The sequence below is a fragment of the Xyrauchen texanus genome, chromosome 1, assembly GCF_025860055.1.
Source record: "Xyrauchen texanus isolate HMW12.3.18 chromosome 1, RBS_HiC_50CHRs, whole genome shotgun sequence".
NCBI lineage: Eukaryota > Metazoa > Chordata > Actinopteri > Cypriniformes > Catostomidae > Xyrauchen > Xyrauchen texanus.
This window is the reverse complement of record NC_068276.1, coordinates 60,118,196-60,136,881: the sequence shown is the minus strand read 5'-3', so window position 1 is coordinate 60,136,881 and position 18,686 is coordinate 60,118,196. Positions and strand designations below refer to the sequence as shown.

Genomic DNA, 18,686 nt, shown 5'->3' with positions numbered 1-18,686 from the left:
CCATGAAACTGTGGAAGTAGCAAAGTTTTGGGAGGAGTTGGTTCTTTTCAGTCTCCATTGGCTTGCACTCCCAATCAAAATTAGTGTTGGGAAGTTCTGCAAATTTGTTCTTTCCGACTGTCTGTTTCGGTGAATCAGTGCAACGGTACATATAAGTAATATGATTCACTGTCATTCTTTCTTGTGTTTAGAGAAAAAACTGTTTATGCAAAACATGCCTTGTTTATTAGGTTTTAGATTTATATTGTATTTTAGCTCCTACATTTAAAGGGACAGTTCACCCAAAAATGAACATTCTCTCATAATTTACTCAGTCTCATGGCATCTCAGATGTGTGTGACTTTCTTTCTTCAGCAAAACACAAACGAAGGTTTTTAGTAGACTATCTCAGCTCTGTAGGTCCATACAATGGAAGTGGATGGTGATCAGACATTTCAAGCTCCAAATATCACATAAAAGTAATCCATAAGACTCAAGTGGTTAAATCCATGCCCTAAGAAGCAATATAATAGGTGTGGGGGAGAAACAGAAAAATGTAAGTCTTTTTTTTTATACTCTAAATCTCCACTTTCACATCTGAAAGTCACATGTGGTGCCCGTAAGCCTGTCGTGATTATTAAACAATTGTCTAATTGTGCACTTCAAATTGCAATCACATTTTAATGCCCAAATAAGGGAATTTTAAGCGAATATACTGTACAAGTGCCATGAATGGCACGTTTGTGTGTTGTTCAGTTGAACTCCGAGCGTCACTGAGCTCAACCTGCAGCTCCTGTCCGGAAGAGCACGAGAACCGCTTCTCTCTCGTGCACGCCGTTAGCAGTCCTGCGAAAATATAAGCAAACAAATATAATCTTTGATAGTCGACTGCACTTTATCGATTGTGTAATGACAAATGTTACATTTACATTTATTCATTTGGCAGACGCTTTTATCCAAAGCACATATCACATAAGCGGATCATCTTAAGGAGACAGTGGTACAAAAGTGCCATACTACAAAGTTTCACTAGCATCAGAATAGCATTCAAAACAGATTTAAGTGCAACAAGAATGAATAATTTTTATACATTTTTTTGGCTGTTTAAGTGCTCATGGAAAAGATGTTTTTAGTCATTTTTTTAAAGACAGAGAGTGAGTCTGCTACACGGATGGAGTTGGGAAGGTCATTCCACCAATGTGGTATGATGAAACTGAGAGTCCGGGAAAGTGTTTTGGTGCCTCTTTTTGTTGGTACAACAAGGCGACGTTCCTTAGCCGACCGCAGGTTTCTGGTGGGCGTGTAGCTCTGCATAAATTATTTTAGGTATGCTGGAGCAGACCCAGTGACTGTTTTGTATGCCAACATCAGGGCCTTGAATTTAATACATGCATCAACCGGCAGCCAGTGGAGAAAGACGAGGAGTTGTGTAACATGCGCTCTCTTTGGCTCATTAAAGACCAGACGTGCTGCTGCATTCTGGATCATTTGCAGAAGTCTAATTGCACATGCAGGAAGGCCTGCAATGAGAGCATTACAGTAGTCCAGTCTAGTTATGAGAAGTGACTGAACGAGCAGTTGTGTGACATGTACAGAGAGGAAGAGTCTTATTTTCCTGATATTGTAGAGTGTAAATCTACATGAGCTTGCAGTCTTTGAGATGTGGTCTGTGAAATTTAGCTTGGTTACCCCTAGATTTCTATTTTATGTTACAGGTTCCGAGGAGGAGACGCATGCTTGCAATCTTTCTGTGGAGTGATAAAAAGATGAAATAAAATCTCAAAGGTTTTGCTTCATGAGAAATAAGGGCTTGTGGGTATAAGAGCATTAAACGTGTGAAAGTGAAGAAATGAAGACAGAAATATTTACTATTGCATAATTTAATATAAATATTTAAAAATATCTTTGACAGTTTATTTGACAATCGTGAAAGCCCTAAAAGAGACAGTCGACATAATCACAATTATTTGTTTGACAATTAATCGTCAGCCAAATTTCATAATCATGACCGCCCTAGTTGCCTGTTTAGTTTCACTTTCACATCTGAAAGTGAAAGTGGAGATTTAGAGTAAAAAAGGAATTACATTTTGATCTCTTTCTCACCCACACCTTTCATATAGCTTCAGAAGAGTCGTATGGGTTACCTTCATGTTTTCTTTATGTGATTTTTGGGGCTACAAAGGTCTGATCACAATTCACTTGCATTGTATGAACCTACAGAGACTTTCTCCAACTCTTTAAAAGATTTTTTTGTGTGTGTGTATGCGCAGATGCAGATGAGTTCTTACAGAAAATGCGTTCAGCTCTGGAGAGTCAGTATGTGTCTGAACATCTGCATGAGTGGATTGATCTAATCTTTGGATTCAAACAGAGAGGAAGTGAAGCTGTGGCTGCCCATAATGGTAAAATGAATGCACACTTGCAAAGTACCACTAATCATTTGAAGGGAATAGTGAAAGTTCACACTAAAATGTCGCTTGTATAACGAATGCTTAATACTTACATGTTTCAATGAAATTCAATAGGAACTGGTGCTATAAAGCTCCAAAAAAATGACAATGCATGTACAACTTGTGCACCATATTTCACGACTTCTGTCGAAATAAAATGATGAGAACATACTGAGAAATATCATGAGAACGTATTGCATTATAGCGAATAACTATAATGTCTGCTATGTTACAGTTTTCCACCCATTAACATATGAGGGAGGAGTGGACTGTGATAGGTAAACCTCTAATTCAAATATCTCTCTCTTTTCATGTTTAGATCATTGAATCTATTTTTGATGCAGTTTTTGTGTGTGTTTCATTTTATGTCAGTGTACATTTGTCAGTGTGTATATGTGTGTTTCTGCAGTATTGAGGACCCTGACCAGAAAATAGCCATGCTGACTCAGATTTTGGAGTTTGGTCAAACGCCACGGCAGCTTTTCACCACTCCTCATCCTCAGAGAATCACTCCACGCTTCAACAACCTGTCCGCAACACCCAGCCTCAGCAGCAGCGACTTCTCGCCAGGTATGACACTGTATATATTAGCTGTGTGCAAAATGAGGATGCACTGCTGGAAAGTCCAGCTAAAAGCCGCTTTGATGATAGCAGCTGTTTTACATGGTTTCTAGCTGGTCCACATGGGTTATTAGCTATTTTAAATGGTTAGTTAGCGGAGCTTCTGGCTGGTAATGCTGAAATCAGCATGGCAGTCCACCTGGGACCAGTAGCAAACCAGCTACAACCTTCCAAAAAAAAAACTTTACCTCTATAAACGGTCTGACCTGGTTTTTCCAGCTGGGTGTTCATGAGTACTCTTGTGCCTATGACCGATTTTGATGCAGGATTGTGTTTTCTGGTCAGTTTCTCCCAGTATGGAGTCATTTGAAGACCTCACAGAGGAGAGTAAGAAAATGGCCTGGAGCAACATGAACAAACTCACACTGCAGTCCTGCCACAAACTACACAAGGAGTGAGTATCTGTTTGTATAAATATATGTCTGCGCATGAGAGTCATAGAATATGTATTGCGATGTGCTTTTGATCCTTACGATGTATGTTGTTTTGGGTATTCAGAGTAGTAACAGACATTGCTGTGACCCTCAGTGGAGACTTCATCTTCTCAACATCTCAAGGTAAATAAGTCCATCCATTAGTTTCTTTCTTTCACTGACAAATTCCCATAAGTAATTCCCAAGCTGCTAAGATTGATTTCTCAGACCTTTTAAAGGGATGGTATCGGATTTTTATATATTTTTTTAATATAATTTTCCATCATTCCCTGAGGTCCACTTATAACGTTGGCAAAGTTTTTTTGCCTCAAAAACTCATCATTTTGTTTTTCATGACAGATTTCCATCCTTTCTTTAACCCTTAGAGACACAGCAGCAAAAAAAATTACCTGTTTAATTCTAAGACTTCTATACAAACAAGTAATAGTCCTATGATTAGATAACTTTTGCATGCAAAATGAGTGACCAAGCTTGGTAGGGGTTGGGCATTTGCTGTCGGGTTCAATTTCTATTTTTAATGCCCCATTAACAGCCTCAATCTGCGCTGAAATATGCCGCTCACTGTTAACCTTGCACTGTTCGGTCATTTTTGTTTCTTTAATAAAAATTATATACTTCATAAAAAATTGGACTGGATTCTAATGAGTTTAGGCTGTATAAAAAAAACTTGACCGTCCATAGAAAATGAATGGGTGAGACTGTAATGCATCCACAATACAGAAAACACACACACATATTCACAAATAATGTTGTTACAACCATAAATTAATTAGTGGATCTCTGCAGCCATTTAATTGTTATTTTTGTCATGACATGATTTTCAAGTCACTGCACTAGATGGCAGTAATCTGCCCCTAAAACTAGGGGTGGGAATCACAAGGTACAGTGTATTCATGAAGTATTTGGACCCCCTCATTTTATAACATTTTCAGAATCAGAATGAGCTTTATTGCCAAGTATGCTGACACATACAAGAATTTGTCTAGAATAATTATTGTGTAATATGTAAGTGAATAGAAAATAAGTATACAGTGCCCTCCACAATTATTGGCACCCCTGTTTAAGATGTGGTCGAGGACTTCTAAAAATTCCTCCTTTTTTTTTTAAACAACATTGAACCCAAATGCAAAAAAAGAGAAAAATCCAACCTTTCATTTAAGTAAATTACTTGGGTGGTAAAAAAAATATCACACATTTAGAAAAAAAAAAACTTGAAATCATGTGTCCCACAATTATTGGCACCCCTGATGTTAATACTTTGTACAACCCACTTTTGCCAACAAGACAGCACTTAATCTCCTCCTATAACATTTCACAAGATTGGAGAACACAGAGAGAGGGATCTTTGACCATTCTTCTTTGCACAATCTTTCTAGATCATCCAGTGTCCTGGGTCGTCTCTTATGCACTCTCCTCTTTAGCTCGCCCCACAGGTTTTCGATTGGGTTGAGGTCTGGGGACTGAGATGGCCATGGGAGGACCTTGAGTTTGTGACTGCTGAACCATTTTTGTGTAGATTTTACCACATGTTTTGGATCATTATCCTACTGAAAGACCCAATGACGACCCATCTTCAGCTTTCTGGCAGAGGCCATCAGGTTTTTATTTAAAATGTCCTGGTAGTTCAAAGCGTTCATAATGCCATGCACCCTAACAAAGTTCCCAGGGCCTTTGGAAGAGAAACGGGCCCACAGCATCACAGATCCTCCACCATACTTCATGGTGGGCATGAGGTGCTTTTCGGCATACTCATGTTTTGTTTTACGCCAGACCCACTTAGAGTGTCTGTTGCCAAAAAGCTCAATCTTAGTCTCATCTGACCAAAGCACACGATCCCAGTTGAAGTCCCAGTGCCGCTTAGCAAACTCCAGACGTTTATGTTTGTGAGTGTTAGTGAGAAAAGGCTTTTTCCTTGCATGCCTCCCAAACAGCTTGTTGGCATGTAGAGAGCGTCTGATGGTTGTTTTGGAGACTTTGTGACCCCAAGATGCCACTCTTTGATGCAATTCTGTGACAGTGAGCTTAGGACTTTTTTTTACTTCTCTTACCATCCTCCTCACTGTGCATTGTGGCAAGATAAACTTGGGACCTCTTCCAGCCTTGTTTGTCACTGTTCCAGTTGTTTTAAACTTCTTAATGATCCCTCTGACTGTAGATACGGGCAAGTTAAGGCGAGTGGCTATTTTCTTGTAGCCATCGCCTGACTTATGAAGGTCGACACACATCTGCCTTACTTGAATGGTGTGTTCTCTTGTCTTTGCCATGTTGACAAATGGGTAAGCGAATTAGGCCTCTGTGTCACGTCATATTTATACCCCAGGGAAACAGGAAGTCATGAATTACTAATTAAAAGTTCAAAATCAATGAAATTTTTCAGCGGAATTGTTAGGGGTGCCAATAATTGTGGGACACATGATTTCAAGTTTTTTTTTTTTTTTTTAAATGTTTTTTTTTTTTTTTTTTTACCACCAAAGTAATGTACTTAAATAAAATGTTGGATTTTTCTCTTTTTTTGCATTTGGGTTCTTTGTTGTTTAAAAAAAAAGGAGAATTTTTAGAAGTCCTCGACCACATCTTAAACAGGGGTGCCAATAATTGTGGAGGGCACTGTATATAGAAATACACAATATAAATATATATATATATATATATGTATATGTACAAATCTGTTATTTACAGGTAGTGCAAGGGAATGTAATTTCAGATGAGGTTGGATATGTTTGATGGATATAAACAGACTAAGCTGTGTATTGCACATAATTATTTCTCAATGGGGCAGTTTAAACCGTTCATGAGATGGATAGCATGAGGGAAAAAACTGTTCTTGTGGCCGACAGTTCTGGTGTTCAGTGCTCTGTAGCGCCTGCCTGAAAGTAACAGTTCAAAGAGGTAGTGGTCTGGGTTAGTCGGGTCCAGAGTGGTTTTTCTAGCCCTTTTCCTCACTCTGGAGGTGTACAGTTTTTGAAGGGGCCAACCAATAATCCGCTCAGCAGTCCAAACTCTCCTTTGTAGTCTTCTGATGTCTGATTTTGTAGCTGAACCAAACCAGACAGTTATTGAAGTGCAGAGGACCGACTCAATGACTGCTGAGTAGAGCTGGATCTGCAGCGCCTGTTGCAGGTTAAACTTTCTCAACTGGCGAAGGAAGTACAACCTATGCTGGGCCTTTTTCACAATGGAGTCAATGTGGGTCTCCCACTTCAGCTCCAGTGAGATGGTAGAGCCCAGGAACCTGAATGACTCCACTGCTGACACAGTGCAGTTCAGAAAGGTGAGTGAGGTCAATTTTGGGATGTTCCTCCTAAAGTCCGCCATCATTTCATTTTGATCGTGTTCAGCTCCAGGTTGTTTTGACTGCACCAGATGGCCAGCTGTTCAACCTTCTTTCTGTGTGTAGACTCATCATCAACCTGGATTAGGCCAATGACTGTAGTGTTGTCTGCAAACTTCAGGTGCTTGATAGAACAGTACTTGGCAGTGCAGTCAATTGTGTACAGGGAGAAGAGTAGTGAGAAGAGCACACATCCCTGTGGGGCACCAGTGCATATCGCACAGGTGCTGCAAGTGAATTTCCCCAGTCTCACTAACTGCTGCCTATCTGTCAGAAAGCTGGTGATCCACTGACAGATAGAGGTGGGGACAGAGAGTTGGTTTAATTTAGTCCAGAGAAAAGCTGGGATGATGGTGTTGAAAGCCGAACTGAAGTCCACAAAAAGGATACTTTTTGTATCTGTTTTCTTGATAAGCAAATTGAAGGGTATCCAGAAAGGGTCCAATGATATCCTTCAGGTGGGCCAACACCAGTCTCACACATTACTTCTTGACCACAGACGTAAGCGCGTCAGGTCTGTAGTCATTAAGTCCTGTGATTTTTGGGTTTCTTTGGGGTAGGGATGATGGTGGAGCTTTTGAAGCAGCAGGGAACTTCACACTGCTCCAGTGATCTGTTGAAGATCTGTTTGAAGATGGGGGCCAGCTGGTCAGCAAAGGATTTTGGACAAATGGGTTAAACATCCTCTGGGCCCTGTGCTTTCCTTGTCTTTTGTTTCTGGAAGACCCGGCACACATCCTCTTCACAGATCTTAAGTGCAGGTTGAGTAGCAGGAGAGGGGAGGAGGGTGGTTGCAGGAGGTGTTGATGTTTGTATGAAGTGAAGGCCAGATAAGGTGTGGGATGTGAGACTGGGCTTTTCAAATCTAGAGTAAAACACATTCAGGTCATCGGCCAGTTGTTGATTCCCTACAGTGTTGGGGGATGATGTCATGTAGTTAGTAATGTCTTTCAGGCCTCTCCACACTGATGCAGGGTCATTAGCTGAAAACTTGTTTCTCAGATTCTCAGAGTAGCTTCTTTTAGCCACTCTAATCTCTTTTGTCTGTGTGTTTCTGGCCAGATTGTAAAAAATTATATCTCCACTTCTGTAAGCATCCTCTTTGGCCTAACGAAGCTGCCTGAGTTTTGCTGTAAACCATGATTTGTCATTGTTGAACATTAAATAAGTCCTAGTAGGAATGCACATATCCTCACAGAAAATGATTTATGATGTCACAGCATCTGTGAGCTCATCCAGATTGGTGTTTCTGCAGCTTCAAAATCAGTCCATCAATGCAGTCAAAACAGGCTTGTAGTTCCAGCTTTGCTTCATTGGTGCAGCTCTTTAAAGTCCTTGCTACAGGTTTAGCTGATTATATTTTCTGCCTGTTGGTCAGAAGAAGATGAACCAGACAGTGATCAGAGAGTGCCAAAGCTGCTCTAGGGACAGAGCGATATGCATCCTTTAATGTTGTGTAGCAGTGATCCAATATATTTCTGTCTCTGGTGGGGCATGTAATGTGCTGTCTGTATTTTGGCAGTTCACTGGTGAGGCTGGCTTTGTTAAAATCACAGCGAATAATAGTCCTGGGGCCGGTTGCATAAACATAGCCATTCAATTAAAACTTTGTCTAACAATTAGTCTGATTAGCTAAATACCCCATAGAAAGCCTGTTGCATAAAACAAGCTCACAGTTGTGAGAAAAGTGAGACACTGAACAACTTAAATAAAATGGCCAACAGTGGGCGCTCAACACAGTTTTCCTTTGCTAGAAAATATTTGCGTATTAGAAGAATGCAACGCTTCAAAATCGACTGTAAAATACAATTTTAGAGATTTTAAATTGTTACAATCGTAGAAGTCAAATCTTCTTCAAAGTCTCAAATCGAGCCCCTTCTATCCCTATTTCTAGGTATGTTTTTGAGTAAAATTAACATTTTTGTTTTATTCTATGAAGTACTGACAACATTTATCCCAAATAAAAAATATTGTCATTTAGAGCATTTATTTGCAGAAAATGACAACTGGTCAAAATAACAAAACAATATGTTTTCAGACCTCCATTAATGCAAAGACAACAAGTTCATATTCCTTTTTAAACACCACAATACTAATGTTTTAACTTTGGAAGAGTTCATAAAATCAGTGTTTGGAGAAATAACCCTCATTTTCAATCACAGCTTTCATGTGTCTTGGCATGTTCTCCACCAGTCTTTCACATTGCTGTTGGGTGACATTATGTCACTCCTGGCACAACAGTTCAAGCAGCTCGGCTTTGTTTGATGGCTTGTGGGCATCCATCTTCCTCTTGATCACATTCCAGATGTTTTCAATGGGGTTCAGGTCTGGAGATTGGGCTGGCCATGACAGAGTCTTGATCCGGTGGTCCTCCATCCACACCTTGATTGACATGGCTGTGTGGCATGGAGCATTGTCCTGCTGGAAAAAACAATCCTCATAGTTGGTGAACATTGTCAGAGCAGAAGGAAGCAAGTTTTCTTCCAGGATAACCTTGTGCGTGGCTTGATTCATGCATCCTTTACAAAGACGAATCTGCCCGATTCGAGCCTTGCTGAAGCACCCCCAGATCATCAAATTTCACAGTGGGTGAGAGACACTGTGGCTTGAAGGCCTCTCCAGGTCTCTGTCTAACCATTAGATGACCCTGTGGTGGATCGGTGATGATCTGGGGGTGCTTCAGCAAATAACATTGTTACATCTGTACACCAACTTAATTTATAGCTCTCGTTTCCCCCATTAAGTTCGCAATTCGATCCGCTCTGAACAGCTGGAAACCCGGCAGATGTACCGCACTGTCTGGAATGGCTTCACTCAGCCAGGTTTCTGTGAAGCGCAAGGCAGCAGAGTTGGAAAAGTCCTTGTTTGTATGGGTGAGATGTTGTTCGTCCGTTTTGTTAGGAAGAGAGCAGAGATTCGCTAGATGAATACTCTGCATCGCTGTTCGAAAGCTGCGCTGACGGAGCTTGACCTGCGCGCCGGCTCGCTTCCCTCGCTTGCGTCTTGTAGCACACTTGAACAAAACAGCTGTGTCTCTGACTAAAATGTCCAGCAAAACGAAAGATTTTCTGGTATGTGCTGCCGAATGTTCAACAGTTTGTCCCTTTGTGGACAAACAAACAAAAACAAAGGAATTGGAGAGCTCCACACTGAGGCTGCCATGCGCTGCGCCATCTTATATTTTAATATGTTGCTGCCTTATGCTAAAAGGCTTAAAATAAATTCACATCAGTCTACACTCCATACCTCATAATGACAAATCAAAACCAGATTTTTGATAACTTTGCAAATGTATAAAAATTCTGAAATATCACATTGACACAAGTATTCAGATCCTTTGCTATGACACTTGACTTTTAGCTCAGGTGCGTCCCATTTCTCTGGATCATTGAGATGTTTCTATACTTGGAGGCAAATCTAATTTGTGGCAAATTCAATTGATTGGACATTATTTGGAAAGGCACAGAGCTGTCTATATAAGGTCTCGCAGCTGAAAATGCATATCAGAGTAAAAACCAAGCCATGAGGTCAAAGGAACTGCCTGCAGAGCTCAGAGACAGGATTGTGTCGAGGCACAGATCTGGGGAAGGCTACAAAACAAATTTGGCAGCACAGAGCACAGTGGCCTCCATAATACTTAAATGGAAGAAGTTTGGAACAACCTGGCCACCCGGCCAAACTGAGCAATCGAGGGAGAAGGGCCTTGGTAAGAGAGGTGACCGATGGTTACTCTGGTCTTCAGAGTTCATGTGTGGAGATGGAAGAAACTTGCAGAAGGACGACCATCACTGCAACACTCCACTGATCTGAGCATAATGGCAGAGTGACCAGATGGAAGACTCGCCTCAGTACAAGACACATAATAAAGCACCTAAAATACTCTTAAGACTGTGAGAAACAAGATTCTCTGGTCTAATGAAGATTGAACTGTTTGGCCTCAATTCCAAGCATCATGTGTGGAGGAAACTAGGCACCGCTCATCACCTGCACAATAATATCCCAGTGGTGAAGCATGGTGGTGGTAGCATCATGCTGTGGGGGTGTTTTTCAGTGGTAGGGAATGGGGGACTGGTCAGGATTGAAGGAAAGCTAAACGCAAAATACAGAGATATCCTTAATGAAAACCTGGTCCAGAGTGCTCAGGACCTCAGACTAGGCTGAAGGTTCCCCTTCCAACAGGACAATGACCCCAAGCACACAGCCAAGACAACACAAGAGTGGCTTAGGGACAAATCTGTGAATGTCCTCGAGTGGCCCAGCCAGATCCCAGACTTGAACCCAGTCAAACATCTCTGGAGAGTCCTGAAAATGGCTGTCCTCTGATGGCCCCCATCCAACCTGAAATGCTTGAGAGGATCTGCAGAGAAGGCATAAAATCCTCAAATCCAGGTGTGCAAAGCTTGTTGCATCACCACCAAAAACACTTGAGGCTGTAATCGCTGTCAATGGTGCTTCAACAAAGTACTGAGTTAAGGGTCTGAATACTTATGTGATATTTCAGTTTTTTCTTTTTAATAAATTTGCAAAGTTATCAAAAGTCTTGTTTTTGCTTTGTCATTATGGAGTGTAGATTGGTGTGAAAAACGAATTATTTAAAGCATTTTAGCATAAGACTGCAACATAACAAAATGTGTCTGAATACTTTATGAATGCACTGTAACTGGCAATACAATATAATATCAATATTTAGGTCACGATATGATATTGCGTTTGTTTTTTTGTGCAATGTGATTCAAAAATGTTATATATTGCAATGCAATACAATACAATTCAATAAGCATATAAGACCATAATGGCACCCTTTTTCTGTGTTTAAGGTCAATGTAGCAATATATTTTTTCCAACCTCTACCTAAAACACGTTTTCACATTTCAACGTATAGGTTTGTAGGTATTTACTGGAGTGAAATTAACAAAGTTGCTTATTTGCACATGCAAATTTATAGTATAATTGAGAAATTTAAAGGTAGAGAAGGTCTGAGTAACAAATATTTTTTTCTTAGCACAAACTTTATTATCTGAAAATGTTCATTATATAAATATAAGGATTATTGCCATATATGCATGGATGCAATCAAACATGTTAAATAAATAAATGCATAATTAAATATGTCCATGAATGTAACCATTAACTCTTATATTTATGCCTATGAATTTGTTGTTGGTCCTCATGTAGACTCTACATTGAAGATGTTCTCAAAAGATGGTGCCCTGCAAAGAAGCACATCCTTCTCCAACATGGTAATCTGTTCATTCATATAAAGAAGGAACATAACAGTACATAAAGGCTTGTTTTACATCCAACTAAAACACTCAGGCTTTAATTTGAATCTTTGGCTTTTAAGGCACTCTCGTCCTGTCTGATTCTGCCTGAAGATAAGATTGTTGTGTGTTCTTCATGGGACAATAACGTGTAAGTGTTCATACGATAACCATCTTCATTCTGTCACCATCAATATTTTACCTCCAAAACTTACCACAGGTCTTTCTTTGACCCCTCACTTGCCTCCTGTAGGTATTTTTACTCCGTAGCATATGGAAGACGACAGGACACGTTGATGGGTCACGATGATGCAGTCAGTCATATTTGCTGGAGGGATGACAGACTTTACACAGCATCCTGGGATTCCACTGTGAAGGTATGTTCATGTAGACGGACTTTTGTATGTGCGTAAAATCTGGTCCACATTGCAGCTAATTCTGGCCATGAACCAACTATTTGTACAGTGTTGAGCCGTCTGAATAATGTGTTCACAACCAATCAGTTTGGTATTTTAAGTCATGTTTGGGGGTACTGAGAGCAAAGCAGAATATACGGTTTGGCTCAAGGATATCTTGTTTAATTTCCAGTAAGTGGCTCAAATAAAACTGCTAAAGGCCATGCAAGTTTATTTATATAACAAATTTCATACACCGTAATAATTCAAAGTGCTTTACATACAGTAGGCATGAAAAGAGAAATAGAAATGCATTAAAGGCCATTTTATAATCTATTAAGAATGCTAAAAAATGTACTTTGACTAAGTACTACACCTTTCATACCTAAAGTGCAGATCAAAATGCTTCACTTATTACAAATTAAGTCAAAAGAAGCGAGTGTTAAAATAAGTATTTAAAACCAATTAAATTAAATATAATAATAATAATAATAATAATAATAATAATAATAATAAAAGAAACATAAATGTACTCAGAAGTAAATAAAAAATAAAGAGTATACATTTGCACATACATACATACATATCTATATTGGATAAGTATACCCAGTGGTCTATTTGTAAAAAACATTTGTAGGGGAATGGTGGTCTATTTTTATTTATTTATATAAAATATTACAGAAGCCCTGAACCGCAAGGTGAAAAAAAAAATTTGCGTTCCTGAGCCCAAGTCTTACATTTTATTCTCTCTTCAAAAAAATGTTTTCTCTCTTAAATACATTTTTATTTCTCTCCCCCCCCCAAAAAATTTTTTTCACTCTTAAAAAAAAAAAAAAAAAAAGTGTCTCAGTTTGTTCCTGAGCCCAAGTCTTTTAACCCTTTAAAAAATGAAAAAATTTCACTCTTCAAAAAAACAACAACATAATTTTCTCTTCAAAATATATATACATTTGTTTTCACTCTTCAAACATAACTCCAGGTTTCTCAAGGGGGATTGTCTCTGTAATAAGTCCACTGTAGTCACTTTGTAATCTGTAATCACTTTGTAATCTGTAATCACTTTGTAATCTGTAATCACTTTGGATAAATGCAAATACGGTTGTCCAAGATGGTAAAATGAGAACTTGATGTTCTGTCATGTTCTCAGAAATGTAATCTTTGTTTCCAATTTGTTTTTTAAAAACCTTTTAGTATTTTCTACAAAACAAATTTAAACTTTAAAATGTTCATGTGGTGAACCATCAAGATTATAATACATTATTTGCACCTTGAATACATCCGAGAATAAACAACTAAATCGTTTCAAAAAAGTTTTCAAAAACAGTTTTCGAAGTAAATGTGTTTTATTAAAAAAAAATATATATATATATATATATATATATTCTGAATTTTTGAGTCAAAAATATCAAGAAGTTTTCTCAGTTACACCACATGACTTAAACAAAATGTGCCTTTTTCATAAAAATGTCAAAATAAATATCAGATGTTTTTTTTTACTTTTTACGCTCAGTCTTGAGGGTCTAAAAGTGTCCGCTCTGTTTTATGGTCAACATAAACCTACATGTTGGTTACACCCAATGACTTTTATTTGGTGGACTAAAGCATTTTTAAATTGTTTCACTGCTTATTTTAAATACAATTTTTCAATAAATAACAATAAATGATTATTCCTCAAAAGTTATGCCAACATTTATTCCCAGAAAATATATCAATATGACTTTAAAGGTCGTGTGAATTGCATTTTGTATGAATTTTTAATTTAATAGATCTAGACAAAAATAAGCATTAACCCTTAATATCCCATAATGGGCACCTGTTATTGTACTTTCTGATGAATGTTGTGAAAAGAATCCATGTTATGAACATGAAACACAACACAGACATGTATTTTTCTACTCCAGTAACCAAACTAAATGAAGTTTGGGCTGTTTCTGTGAAGGATGCTTAAAAGTTGTTCCACTCACAAAAGCGTTTTAGGGGCAAAACCCTGAAAATGTTATGAATTAAAAACATGTACATGTTGCGTACACGTGTCATAGCAATATCTTGCCTTCGGTTATCTTTTTGTTAATAAAAGAGGAAATATTTTCTTGAATTGTTCTTCGAGAAAGTCCACGAAACTTTTGAAATCGTGCATTACCGTCAGTGGCGTAAGTTTCATGTGACCACTAGGAAGAGCACGTTGACGAATCGCTAAACTCCGACATACCTGTTTGCGGTGTTTTCAGAAAACTGGCATCTCTTCGCAGTGGAGAGAGCTTGCGCGCTCAAGGCTACCAGATTGCGCGCTCAAGGCTACCAGATTGCGCGCTCAAGGCTACCAGATTGCGCGCTCAAGGCTACCAGATTGCGCACTCAAGGCTACCAGATTGCGTGACTAAAGCGTCGCCATGCCAGAATATTCCCAAACTGTACAAGCGTCAAGACCTAATTGGGGGATTTCACCTATAATCTGGCAACCTCACGCATCGAAATAAAATCTGCCCCTATTTAAAGTCTGTTATTTATCAAATGTAGAAAATTCTGTATTTTACTTGCACGATTAGTTGTAAGTAATGCATGACACAATTGATCTAAAGGGGACGCTTTTTGATATTTCTGGCAACAAGGGGGTGGTGCCATCCCCTCGTATCCCCCCTCAAATCGAGCCCTGAGTACACCTACAAAGAATCAAATGAAATAAATAAATGGATAAAACTTAAAATACAAAAATGGATTTAAGTGAGTAAGAAGGAAAGAAAAGAATACATTATAAGACTTAAAGTGATATAAGTGATGCCGTAATGCAGTGGTATATTCAAACAAATTGCATTTCCTTTTATATGGTTTTAATAATGAGAGATGCTTCCTCAAACATGTCTGCCTTTCTCTGTGTCTCTTTCAGATTTGGGAGTGTGTAGCAGCTGAAATATCAAATAATAAAAGGACTCCGTTTGATCTGGTTGCTGAATTTGAGCACGAGTCCGGGGTTCGTATTGACACATTTTCTAAATTGATATATAATCAATTGTGTTTTATTTTTGGCACAAATAGGGCACAAACAAGCACTTTTAAAATTAGGTCACATTTTTTTATACAGCATCAGTAGCCTAGTTTCCATCTATCTTTTGCGCCATTTCGTTATCGACAAAGTGAAAATGCGTTTGTGTGCACATATGCAGGTTAATACTTTAGATCTCAGTCCAGCTGGCACACTCTTGGCAACGGGCACTAAGGAAGGAACTCTGACTGTCTGGGACATCACCAGCCCTCTGCCACTCAATCAGCTCACCTGCCATTCTGGAAAGATCCATCAGGTGGCCTTCAGTCCTGGTGTGTGTGATGCGTGTTTACTTATAAAGCGTTTATCAGCAGCTGTGCGGTTTGGTCAATGTGTTTGATAAATCCGTGCATGTGTTTGTGCGTTCAGACAGCAGACATATTCTAAGTGTTGGTGAGGACTCGTGTTTGGCAGTTACAGATGTGCAGACAGGCATGCTCATTTCTACTGTGCATACAGAGGAAGAACAGAGGTGAGCAGAACACATCCTGTATACACTCTACATATATACACATCCTGTATACACTCTACATATATACACATCCTGTTTACACTCTACATATATACACATCCTGTTTACACTCTACATATATACACATCCTGTTTACACTCTACATATATACACATCCTGTTTACACTCTACATATATACACATACTGTATACACTCTACATATATACACATCCTGTATACACTCTACATATATACACATCCTGTATACACTCTACATATATACACATACTGTATACACTCTACATATATACACATCCCGTATACACTCTACATATATACACATCCCGTATACACTCTACATATATACACATCCTGTTTACACTCTACATATATACACATCCTGTTTACACTCTACATATATACACATCCTGTTTACACTCTACATATATACACATACTGTATACACTCTACATATATACACATACTGTATACACTCTACATATATACACATCCTGTATACACTCTACATATATACACATCCTGTATACACTCTACATATATACACATCCTGTATACACTCTACATATATACACATCCTGTATACACTCTACATATATACACATCCTGTATACACTCTACATATATACACATCCTGTATACACTCTACATATATACACATCCTGTATACACTCTACATATATACACATACTGTATACACTCTACATATATACACATCCTGTTTACACTCTACATATATACACATCCTGTTTACACTCTACATATATACACATCCCGTATACACTCTACATATATACACATCCCGTATACACTCTACATATATACACATCCCGTATACACTCTACATATATACACATCCCGTATACACTCTACATATATACACATCCTGTTTACACTCTACATATATACACATCCTGTTTACACTCTACATATATACACATACTGTATACACTCTACATATATACACATACTGTATACACTCTACATATATACACATCCCGTATACACTCTACATATATACACATCCCGTATACACTCTACATATATACACATACTGTATACACTCTACATATATACACATCCTGTTTACACTCTACATATATACACATCCTGTATACACTCTACATATATACACATACTGTATACACTCTACATATATACACATATTGTTTACACTCTACATATATACACATCCTGTATACACTCTACATATATACACATACTGTATACACTCTACATATATACACATCCTGTATACACTCTACATATATACACATCCTGTTTACACTCTACATATATACACATCCTGTATACACTCTACATATATACACATACTGTATACACTCTACATATATACACATCCTGTATACACTCTACATATATACACATCCTGTATACACTCTACATATATACACATCCTGTATACACTCTACATATATACACATCCTGTATACACTCTACATATATACACATCCTGTATACACTCTACATATATACACATCCTGTATACACTCTACATATATACACATCCTGTATACACTCTACATATATACACATCCTGTTTACACTCTACATATATACACATCCTGTATACACTCTACATATATACACATACTGTATACACTCTACATATATACACATCCCGTATACACTCTACATATATACACATCCCGTATACACTCTACATATATACACATACTGTATACACTCTACATATATACACATCCTGTATACACTCTACATATATACACATACTGTATACACTCTACATATATACACATACTGTTTACACTCTACATATATACACATCCTGTATACACTCTACATATATACACATCCTGTATACACTCTACATATATACACATACTGTATACACTCTACATATATACACATCCTGTTTACACTCTACATATATACACATCCTGTATACACTCTACATATATACACATCCTGTTTACACTCTACATATATACACATCCTGTATACACTCTACATATATACACATCCTGTTTACACTCTACATATATACACATACTGTATACACTCTACATATATACACATCCTGTATACACTCTACATATATACACATCCTGTATACACTCTACATATATACACATACTGTATACACTCTACATATATACACATCCTGTATACACTCTACATATATACACATCCTGTATACACTCTACATATATACACATACTGTATACACTCTACATATACACATCCTGTATACACTCTACATATATACACATACTGTATACACTCTACATATATACACATCCTGTTTACACTCTACATATATACACATACTGTTTACACTCTACATATATACACATCCTGTTTACACTCTACATATATACACATACTGTATACACTCTACATATATACACATCCTGTTTACACTCTACATATATACACATCCTGTTTACACTCTACATATATACACATCCTGTTTACACTCTACATATATACACATCCTGTTTACACTCTACATATATACACATCCTGTATACACTCTACATATATACACATCCTGTATACACTCTACATATATACACATCCTGTATACACTCTACATATATACACATCCTGTATACACTCTACATATATACACATACTGTATACACTCTACATATATACACATCCTGTTTACACTCTACATATATACACATACTGTATACACTCTACATATATACACATCC

General features: G+C 38.0%; 1 protein-coding gene across 1 annotated transcript in view; it reads left to right on the top strand.

The window, feature by feature from the left end:
* nsmaf (neutral sphingomyelinase (N-SMase) activation associated factor) overlaps positions 1-18,686 on the top strand; it is a 31,480-nt gene that overhangs the window by 10,088 nt on the left and 2,706 nt on the right. The window contains exons 19-29 of the mRNA XM_052146103.1: positions 2,250-2,381; positions 2,665-2,707; positions 2,839-2,999; positions 3,336-3,444; positions 3,549-3,607; positions 11,991-12,055; positions 12,160-12,227; positions 12,330-12,453; positions 15,356-15,439; positions 15,633-15,783; positions 15,881-15,983. Of these exons, the coding sequence (XP_052002063.1) occupies positions 2,250-2,381; positions 2,665-2,707; positions 2,839-2,999; positions 3,336-3,444; positions 3,549-3,607; positions 11,991-12,055; positions 12,160-12,227; positions 12,330-12,453; positions 15,356-15,439; positions 15,633-15,783; positions 15,881-15,983 (1,099 nt within the window). The remainder of the gene's footprint in view (positions 1-2,249; positions 2,382-2,664; positions 2,708-2,838; positions 3,000-3,335; positions 3,445-3,548; positions 3,608-11,990; positions 12,056-12,159; positions 12,228-12,329; positions 12,454-15,355; positions 15,440-15,632; positions 15,784-15,880; positions 15,984-18,686) is intronic.